We start from the raw sequence: 10,512 nt of genomic DNA, 5'->3' as shown, positions 1-10,512 counted from the left end.
GAGAGTTGGGGTTGTTTTGCCTGGCTGAGAGAATGCTGTAAGGAGACTTCATAGCAGCCTTCCAGTACTTGAAGGGGGCTTTCAAGAAAGATGGGAACAGTCATTTCAACAGGGACTGTTACAAGAAGGCTGGGTAATGGTTTTAAAGCAAAGGCACTTCAGGCTAGATAAAGATCTTCTTTAAAGTGAGGGTGGTGAAACACTGACAGAAGTTCCTCAGAGAAGTTCTTGTATGTTTCTTGTCCCTAGAACATGCAAGACCAGGCTGAGTAGGAGACTGAGCATGCTGATCTGAATGATGGTGTCCCTGCCCGTTTTCAGGGGGTTGGACTATCACAGTATCACAGTATCAACAAGGTTGGAAGAGACCTCATAGATCATCAAGTCCAACCCTTTACCACAATTCTCAAGGCTAGACCATGGCACCAAGTGCCACGTCCAACCTTGCCTGGAACAGCTCCAGGGACGGCGACTCCACCACCTCCCCGGGCAGCCCATTCCAGTAGCCAATGACTCTCTCAGTGAAGAACTTTCTCCTCACCTCAAGCCTAAATTTCCCCTGACTAGATGACCTTTAAAAAGGTCTGACCCAAACCATTCTGAGCTCATCATAGCCCACAGGTGTGGGTTTTGCCTGTGTCACAGCTCTGCTTAAAAGATGGGTATCTCTTAAGAAAGGCAGTTGAAGCTGTGGTGCTTGCTATGATCAGTAATGCTGTGCCACGTCCTGGGCTTCTTGTGACCCCTGGTCTTTAGCTGGGTGTTGGAGGAGCATGACCCAGAGGTAAGGCTTTGATGGTTAGAGACGGAAGAGCTTTGCCCAGGATTCCAATCGCGTTATAGGTCAATATGCGTAGAGATACATGTGAGGCTTGTCTTCAGCTCTGCGCCTTCCTTCAGAGCTACACCAAGCCGCCCAGAGGCAGCTGAGGTGGCGGGATGGCGGGAGCTGAAGTTTTCCCGTATCATTCGACTCAAAATGGGGTGAAAAGCTGCTCTCCTCGGCGTCGGTGCTGAGTGGGAGAGGCGTGCCCGGACTGCCCGCAGCGGGCGCTGCTGCTGCAGGGCCGGGGCCGTCACCGCCCCCGCCCGCCCCGCCCGGGCCACCGCCCCCGCCCGCCCGGTGCGGGCTCGGCGGAGGGTCGGGCGGCTGCGGGGAAGGGGTGCGGTGTGTCCGCCACGCTCCGGCCGCAGCGTTGCTTGCACCGCCTTCCCCGCCGCAGCCTGCGGGCGCGCTGAGCAGTGCGAGCGCTCTGGGGAAGAGGCGCAGAGGAGAGCCCCAGGGCAACGCCGGCCCCGCCCGCGGGCTCGCGCCATGGTGCGGGTCCCTCCGTGTCCCTGAGGACTGCCGAGGTGGGGGGCGACAGGGGACGGCGGCGACGCGGTTGCTAAGGTAATGGGAGTGGGCTGCACGCAGGGTTGGGGCAGGGTCTTTCTCGTCGCCGTGATTTTCCTCTTAGGGCGCCTTTCTTGGCCAGAGCGTTTGCTACCCTCGCAGTGGCGTCCCCGTCCCGATCCTGCCGCGGAGAGCGGAGCTCTGAGCCCCGGTCCGGCGGGAGAGGGGGCTGCCCGAGTGGCCCAGAGGCGGGAGTTCTCTCCGAGTTGGTAGGAGCGGGCAAGTGTCACGTATATTTGTCTAAGGGCACACTGGCCCCCGCCGCTGAGCAGTGGGGGGCGGCTGCCGCCTTCCCGGTCCGCACGGGTCCTCCTCGGGTTCCCCACGCCTGCGGTGAGCCCTTCTGCGAGGCCCCGGCGGAGTACCGGCCTCTGGGCTCGGCCGGGGCTTAGGGGACATGGTGTCCCAAAAGGTACAAGGGCTGTGGCCGGGGACCTGGGGCTAGGTGTGGACACAGAGCAAGTTGTGCGCTGAAAGCGTAGAGCTTTTTGCGGGGGAGGTTTCGGAGTAAGACAAGGGGGAGCAGGCGCTGGGGTACGGCTTGAAAGGAGAGCGGATATCCCGTGGGAAAACTGCGAAACTGTTTGGCTTCTGTAGCGCAGGGCAATAACGCACTTTCCTCCCCCGACGAAGTGCGTTTGCATGGAGACCGGTCGGTGTGCGAGAGTAAAGCTGCCAGCCACTGTCTTCCCAAAGCCTTAATTTCCTGTGACACTAAAAGCATCTTCTCAGTCACTCGCTACAGCAGCATCAGTAGAGGTTGCGGGGCCAGCAAGGAGCTTTAAGTATTTTTTTCTGAGGGAGATGCAGTTTTTTGCATAGACAGCGGCACGCTGCTGCTTGCACGGTGCAGACATCGCAGCAGTCAGTGCTGCTGCTCCGAGGGGCTGTGACTGCGTTAGTGGCTCTGGGCTTGTCGTCCCGTCTGCTCCGAAGCCGCTTTCGCTGGGACAGCCTGGGTAAGTCGGGACTGGCTTCAGCTTCTGACGAACGGCGTCCCCGTTGCCGCCTGTGTGCTACAGAGCAGCATGACGCTTCCCAACGTTTCCTTGAAATTAAAGGTTATGGATGTGCACGACTGCTCTTGATTGTACCTTTGTTTGCTGGTTACCAGAGTGCAGGGAGCAGAAAGCAAGAAAACGCGTTTTTGGTAAACAAAGCCACACTGTAAAACTCACCATTATGTTATGCTCTATACTGGTGACTTTCCACCCTAAAGAAAGCTATGTTTCATCTGTGCTTGTCTATTTCTGCGGGAAGTGCTTTGTAAAGGTATGGTGGTGTTTGTAATTGATCACCAAGGAACATAATGGAAATAGTGCACAGCTTTGGGGGATTTAAGGTATTTGATAACATTACAAATATTCTCCAAGGTCGATTTGGGTTTATTTTGAAGCAAGAGGTTGTGTGTTTTGCTGTCATCCATTTCTTATCCTAATCTTGCAAATGGGAAGAAGTAGCAGTTGTTTGCTCTGTGGCTGTGATCCATAATACTTTTTCATGAGCTGACTGAACACTTTAGCTATACTTGCTTGTAAGTCTGCTTTAAAAAGAGGTTAGCTCTTGAAGAGCAGTTATTGACTTGGGGGCATATGGTTACAAGCACAGAATAATACTGTTCATTGCTTGAATGTGTGTTAAATGCTGAAGAGACTGTTTAGACTCAGCCAGTATCAACTTTATTTTTAGAAGAGCTGTTCCTCTTTGAAACGACCTAATAGAATAATTGATGGCAAGCATTCCAATTTCTTTCCTAACTGGCTACAAGTGTGGTGGAGTTTAGCCCTTAATGTTTTATGTTTTAGACTGTAGTAGTCATCGGAAGGAGAAATAGTTACTTGTTACACATCTCATATGGAGGTTTGTAGTATAGATGTTTGAAGATTGCTGTTCACCTACATGAGTGATTTTTTTTTTCCCCAGAATTCTTCTTACTGACCTTTCTTTCTAGGAAAAGGCATAATAAGAAGCTGCACATAGTCATTGTTGATACTACTTGCCTGAGGTTCCTGATGCAGGGGCAGATTCCTGTTTTAATCCACATCACCTGTGGATAAGAGGAGACGGTGTGTCCTCTTAAAGCAGCATTTACCTCTTTGCTAACTACTTACGAGGTGTTTCAGAGTCTAGCATGTAATGCCTTTGGAGCACACAGGTACAGCAGAGGTGAGCAGGGCACCATTCATTTACAGGAGTAACTCTGCTTTGGTTAATGCTTTCAAGACAGCTGGAGGAAAGCTGAGCATAGGGACTGGAAATGCTAGGATCTGTCATTGTCCTTTTGAGCAGCCAAAAAGGGGAGAAAGGGAGACAACAGTCCTGTCCCAGCAGATTGCAGCAAAATAGCAGATGGCAGGAAAAGAAAAGAAGCTGCTGTGTGTGGAGTAGCAGGAAGACAAAACAGCTGCAGTGTGTCATCTTAACATGGTACGTTAGGATGATATATTGAGCTGTGGTAAAACTTCTGAATCTTGCAGCACTGTGGTGCAGGCTTCTTAATGGAAATACAAGGGGTTTGTCAGACAATTATTACTTTGCTGATCTTGATAACAATATGAGTGAGGGATAGGTAACCCTTCGGCTCTGGACAGAGCTAATTTTGGTATCTAAATACAACCTTGCAGTTGTAAAGTGTCAGTGGAACAGAGATGAGCTGCGCTTGCCATGTCCGATGTTACAAGAATGCAGTTTTGCCCATTTGGTTGGTTATTGTGTTGTACGTGCTCATCACTTGATGCTTCAGTTGCATTTCCACAAGCACACGTAGGCTCTCTGAAGGGGAGACTGTATGAACAAACAAGTCCACTTCACCAAGCAGCTCTGGACTGTTTTAAGGTACAAATATTAGATCTAGTTGTCAGAATTGAAATACTTCTGCTCCTTTGTGGGACATTTCTCAGCTTCTTCACAATTGCATTGTGTAGAGTTAGAAAGTAAATCTAGGTGCACTAAGAATATTATGTTGGTGGTTTGGAAGGATGTTTCTTCGTGTCTGTCTTTGAACTGTTGTCATCAATGTGTTGTAAGGCAGCATTCTAACATCTGAAGTATACAGACAAGATGTGAGATGTCATGGCCTGGTGTTGTTACTGAAGGTATGTTAGTACTTGTAACCCTGTGTGCTGCTCTGTTTGCATTTGAGAGAAAAGATTACCAGCACTAGTGCTGGCCAAGCATGTTTCAGAAATGGTTAGGTGCCTGTAGGTGGTGATGGACACCACCTTGGGATTTCAGAAGCATCTGGACGAATCAGTCAATTTGTTCTTGTGGAGTTATGCATCTGACTTCAGGCTGAAAAATGTCCTCTTTGCATCTTTGAGCACTTATGTATTCATGAACATCTGTCTTCATATTCTGATCTAAATTATTATGTTGCTATATATCTAGCTCTTGGTTGGTATAGTTTTGGTGTGTGGTGAGTTTTTTTGTTTGTTTGTTTTTTTTTCCAAATTTCTGCCTCCCATGTTCATCTCTTAAGTTTCTATGTGGTAAATGTAGAAGCACTGCTTGCATTGTGGGTGGTGAGTTCAGTGAGGTTCAGAGGTGGCTAGAGTATTCATGGTCTGAAGTACCTTGAAAGATTTATCCTTGAAAAGACGGTATGTCATGGAGAGTTCTGAGCTGTGTTTGATTACAGTTTTCCTCTAGTGACACAGTGACTATAGAAGCTTTTAAAGGCTGATGTTAACTATGATGAATTCACAGTGTTTTCTTAGCCTATATAAATTTTACTATGAAAAGACGTTTCCATGATTGCGGTTGCATATTGTGGTGACTGGGGAATGAGCTAGTCTGCTGTTGTGCTCTATCTGTGAAAAGGAGAGAGAAAGAGAAGCTAATTTGTGTTTTCCTCATTGGTTGTCAAGCTCTAGAAAGATAGTGGAGTCAAGAGAAACTGCTGCTGCCCACTTGTGTTGCATCAGATCTCATACTATTTTTCAACATCTCTGTAACTGGTGGAATGTGGGGAGAGAGAAAAGTAGATGAAAATATCAGTGGGCAATGAGGTTATGACATTTTGACGTCCCAGAAGCTCTGTATTGTCATGCTGGAAACAGCTCCTTCGTCCTAAACTCAGCAGTAGGGTAAGGCGCAAGTACTGCTCTTCACCTACATGGAGATTGTGGGAGTCATCTCAGTGCAAATGGACAATATTTCACCTTTTCCACTGTGCTTACAGAACTTGGCATCAGTGATGAAAGGTTCACAGGGTAGTTGAAAGGTCTTCAGATTGATTACTACAGATCCACTATGCTGTGGAGATGTGTGTTGAGGAAATAACTAATGGTTTGTAAGTCAGGGCTTGTATGTTCAATTTATTGCTTGGTCATCTGTTATGTGAGTGTGGGGCATCACTTGATTTCACTGTGGTTTAGTTCGTTTCGTTTAACTCAGATGAGCAGCTGGGATTAGATTACACCTTCGCTAATTTAACATCAGTCTGGAATAGATTTATATTAGCTTAGTTTAAGAAACTGTCCTTGTAGGAGTATTATAGTGTAACAGCAGTATTAGTAAAGCATATTAGTAGTTACTTAGCATAAACTGGTATTTATATTAGTCCAGTTACAGCATTGTGGAGTTCAGGGCAGATGAACCACTGCAGTGGGATTTGGAGACTCCTGAATTTTCTGAGTGTATGAACTCGTGCAGGCTAATTGAGGAGTGGCTGAGATGCTTTTTACTTTGTAATGGCTGAAGTGATTTGGAAGTAATTTGCATCTGAAAAAGCTGTGTGTTGTGATATACTCCAATTTCATTCCCCTGCTGTTTATTGCTTCATGCCCTTGAATTACATGAGATGCCGCCAGTTGTGTTCATTTGCACCAGGGCTGCTGCACGGTGCCAGAGTCTTCAAAAGCACCTGTACTTCTGGGTAGCAGATTTCCTGTTTTATCTGATTGCAATTTGCCATCCTCTTGAGGATGAGCAACCAGCAAGGACTCTCAGCACTTTGGGGTGTTTTAAATGAGACTGTGTAGTCACAGATCAATGCAGGGGTGGATTGCATCGGTTTGCATTAGACTACTTGGAGGGAATCTTTATTTTAGCAAGCTCTGTTTGGAACAGGGAGTGTAGGTGAAGTAATTCTGAACCTAATTAGCACTGGGGCCTGTATTTAAAAAAACCCAAACCCAATCTTTGTTTTTCTCATCAGCTTGTATTAGAGCATCCATTAGTTTGTGCTTCTTCTCATTGTTTTTTCTTTGAATCAATTTTCTTCATTTGTTTTTACCTTGCTGGATACAGTGCAAACCAGAAAATGACTCCACCCCCCAGAAATAGCTTGTTGCAGTTAGTATTTTCTACAATGTATGAAGTTTCTGTGGTGCAAAAGAGCACTTTCAGAGACGGTGTAGTTAATGGGCCACCTTTGTAGACAGGATGCTCTTAGTACACCTGAACTGAGCCAAGGAATATTTTTTTTCAGAAGAAGATTTATAGTGGAAGAAAGGATTAGAAGTCTGCCCTCAAGCTCTGTATTAACAATGCAGTTCCTAATTTTCCACGGGGAATGATTCTGCCCAGTAAGTTGGCATTGTTGCAAAACAATAGAATAGAGCTTCAAGTCTCTCCTTTGCAACTGCTCCTTGCAGACTGATGATAGCACTCCATAGATACTGCAGTAGTTTGGGATCACCCATTCAGATGAGAATCAAAGTTGGGATATATCGATCTCTTTGCATTTCTAAATACATATAGTGCTGACACTTGTTTCACTTAAATGTTCAGCATAGATCTGCTGTTCCATTCTCTGTAGCTATCCTTGGTAACAGCCTCTTGGCCCAGAGCCTTTCCCAGTCTTTGTGCTCACAGCAGTATTATTTTATTGGAAGGTAGGTTGATTACAGTGGGTACTGCATTATGCTCTGAATTCTTTGGAAGAAGGATGGATGCAGTGGAGGCAGTTTCTTCCTGAGTATAACATCATTTTGGTCTATTAACAGTAGATTTCGTATGCAAGTGCCCATTTTAACAGTTGAGTTTATTAACGAGGCAAATGTTTTCCTTTACAATCTGTTCGCTTGTCAATATTCTCCACCACTCATCCCTGTTCCATTTTCCTTTTGGTTATCTTGCTCTCTTTGTTTACCTGCTTGTCAAATAATAAATTGAAAATGCTGAAAGTGTGAAAGAACTTCTTTCCAAGTCAGCAAGGCTTCCAACACATGCTGGGTGGACAGACCAGAAAACACTAGTGTGTATTTCCTGTTTAACAACAACAAAAAGCCTCTAATTAGGTATCAGGAAACTCAGTGTCAGATGCCAAGAAAGTTACTTTATTAAGAAGTAGTCTGACCATCTGCCAGATCACTGAGACAGGCCACCTGTGGCTACCATAGCTGTAACAACTGAAACGGTCCATCCTTAGTGTTGTTTGTCATACAGTTACGTGGCAGGGTGCACACTACCACTGTTGTCACTCCAGAGAGTGTACTTTGGAGGCAGCACAAGGCCTTAGTGATTCCTGGTAAGCAGCGTTCTGCTTAGACCACACACACACTGAATTTGTTTTATTAAAGGACTTCCATAACTGGGAACAGCAAGCAATTCGAAATAAATACCTACAGAAAGCAGCTGCTCAGAGGGGCTGAGTTTGCACTTGCAGACTGTATCTATCTACAGGAAGCCAAGTGGCTTGAATTGCTCTGTGTCTGAGAGCTAGTTCTGCCTGAAGGATAGCTCTGTCCATAGTGCATATTCTTGGCCACAGCAGTTGCTTCTGGCCACCAGATGGTATCACTGTGGCCTGGTGATACAATGATTTTTATGTGTGGTGTTTCTTTTCAAGTACAGCGTTTAAAAAATGTAGGATTGTCCTTCAGCCCACCAAATGGATGAAGTTATGCATTGTGTGCTGTGTGACATGTTCGGAGGCTGTTTGGGATGCAGAAACTTCTGGGAGACTGATGGAGGAATGGGCAAGAAGTAGAAAGCCAAACCCTGTGCAAGTTCATCAGTGCTGATGCTTGTGAGCAAGCAGTGATGGGAGAACTGTGTTCTCAGACCTACAGAAGAGAACCTGAGAGCAAACTAGTGATTAAGCAACATGGCTAATCAGAAGCCTAGAGCTCACTCCCAGTCTTAGTACTTGTTGAGGCAAGTTTTTTCCCAGGAAGCACTTAGTTACATGTGTGGAAGTGGGCTGCATCATTAGGAAATGTCTGTAAGAACAACAAAAGTTGTAAACTCCAATCTTCATCATGGTCCTAGTTTCCCTAAATAGAAGAAAAAGAGAATATATCGTAATTGGGGCCTTTCTCTGGCACGGTGAGTCTCTGATGTTTCCATGCCTAGATCTGTGCTTAACTTTCATTCTGGTGGTTGTAGAATGATAAAGTGCTGAGCTCTGGTGTTTTAGTATAGGGTTCCCAGAGATCTGGTACCTCAGAAAAAGGAGGAAGGGGGTCCTTCAGAATCCATTAATTCTCCCAGTGTAAACAAAACTGCTTTCTCACAAACAAAAGAGGAATTCATCTGGAAAAAATTTGATCAGTAAGTGCAGTTGCTTGAAGTGTTTATACTTTGTTCCTTAAAACAGGCAACAAACTAAGTATTGTTGATAGTACTGTAGTTCTCAGTACTTGCAAGGAAGGGCAGAGGGTCCCACTGGGGAAGTGTTTTTGGAGTAACTTCAGCTACTATTTCACATCCGAAACAGTAATTTGAAGGTTTTTAGATGCTCTAGGAGTTATACTTCACTGATGGAAATCATATTCCATTTGCTGCCCTTCCATTCAGGGAGCAGCACTGAGGTATCAAGTGGCACAAGACCTTTTAACCTGTCACTGCTGCCAGTGGTGTGGCTCCCTTTGTAGGCATGCCCAGCCCCTTTTTCACAAACCCAGGTTCAGGAAAGGGTTGAGCATGGTGGTCAGGAGCATAATCTGTAATACCAGCACTTCATCTTCCTTACTAGTATGGATACTGGAGGGGATAGTGGAGTTTTGATCTCACCTCTACTCTTCCTAGCATTTGCCTAATTCAGATGAATGCTGTATTGGTTCCCTTATTTGTAAAGTTTTTCAGTAGTCATACAGGTTTACTTCTGAAAGAAGAGTAGTGGTGAATTGTGCAGTGTTCTGATAGAGCTCCACCAGTTGAAAGCAAAGTCATAACCTATTTGACCTGGTGATTCTCTAGTTGATGCGTTTACCTTGGTAAACAGGATGACTTCAGTGTTGTCTTCTAGTATACATAAGTCCTGGTTTAATGAAGTGATAGTGAACCAGAAGAGGAACACGAAGAGAAGTTTCTTTTTTTCCAGTGCAGTTCTGAAGAGATTTTTCTAATGGATATGAAATATCAGATAAATATTAATAGGGACTAATTGAATTTTCCCCCCTTGTCTCTTCCCTTCTGTCAACTTAATTGCATGTGCTATTTGATCTAAATGTTGTAGCAGACCAGGTAGGGATTTTTCCTATTAGATAGTTATCAATTCAGGAAGGCATGTGATTATATAATTTCTCAGGCATGTGAAATGTCATGTAGTCTAGATAAATTTCACTAATTAGAAAAAAATGAGCTAGGTATTAATGACATAAAATTATATTTTATTCTCTGATTGTGTGCTGAAGCTGTAAATCTCTCATGATTTAACATTAGCACTACATGTCAATTGTAAGCTGCCTTAGAAATATTTTAATTACATATGCAGGTAATTTGCACTTGCTGTCACCCAAAAGAGTATTTCAGCTGAGCAGTGCTGGTAGATATCTCTCTAGGAAGTAACGTAATGTATTCTGTTTTCTGGGATTAAAGTTTTGCATGTCACAAACTAGTGACTTTTATCTCAGATGTGCTAGAAATGTTTTCCACTGTGAATTCGGCTTAAGTTGACAACTTACTAATGTGCAGGATGAGAATTTGAATGTGACTTTGTGTTGAATCGTTAAATCCAGGTGATATTTTCAAGAGTGCTGTTTTTTTTCCCCCTAACTTTATACTTATTTTCTTTTTTAATCTGTTATCTCTAAATCCCAGAGTCTATATGGATTCCCGTATGGAGTCTTTCATTTTTATGAAGCACTTGGGTTTTTGTACTTCTGAGGATCCTTAGAGCAGCCTTGTTTACAGTAGTTGTTTCTTACAGTGATCAAGGTATTTAAGAA

General features: G+C 44.8%; 1 protein-coding gene across 10 annotated transcripts in view; it reads left to right on the top strand.

Moving 5' to 3' along the window:
- Positions 1-678: 678 nt before the first annotated feature.
- RGS6 (regulator of G protein signaling 6) overlaps positions 679-10,512 on the top strand; it is a 298,915-nt gene continuing 289,081 nt past the window's right edge. For 4 of the 10 annotated variants that reach the window (XR_010303040.1, XR_010303041.1, XM_064147157.1 and 1 more), the window contains exon 1: positions 3,512-3,562. Coding sequence is in view for 4 of the 10 variants with exons in the window: in XM_064147157.1 (XP_064003227.1) it covers positions 3,533-3,562 (30 nt within the window). In the remaining 6 variants the exon portion in view is untranslated. Of the gene's footprint in view, positions 785-1,100; positions 1,394-1,532; positions 1,606-2,062; positions 2,356-3,511; positions 3,563-10,512 lie in introns of those variants that run through there. The other 6 variants (XM_064147178.1, XM_064147170.1, XM_064147241.1 and 3 more) reach the window with 6 other exon arrangements.

The sequence above is a fragment of the Pogoniulus pusillus genome, chromosome 1, assembly GCF_015220805.1.
Source record: "Pogoniulus pusillus isolate bPogPus1 chromosome 1, bPogPus1.pri, whole genome shotgun sequence".
Taxonomy (NCBI): Eukaryota; Metazoa; Chordata; class Aves; order Piciformes; family Lybiidae; genus Pogoniulus; species Pogoniulus pusillus.
The sequence above is the reverse complement of the archived record's forward strand: the minus strand, read 5'-3'. Positions and strand labels throughout refer to the sequence as shown.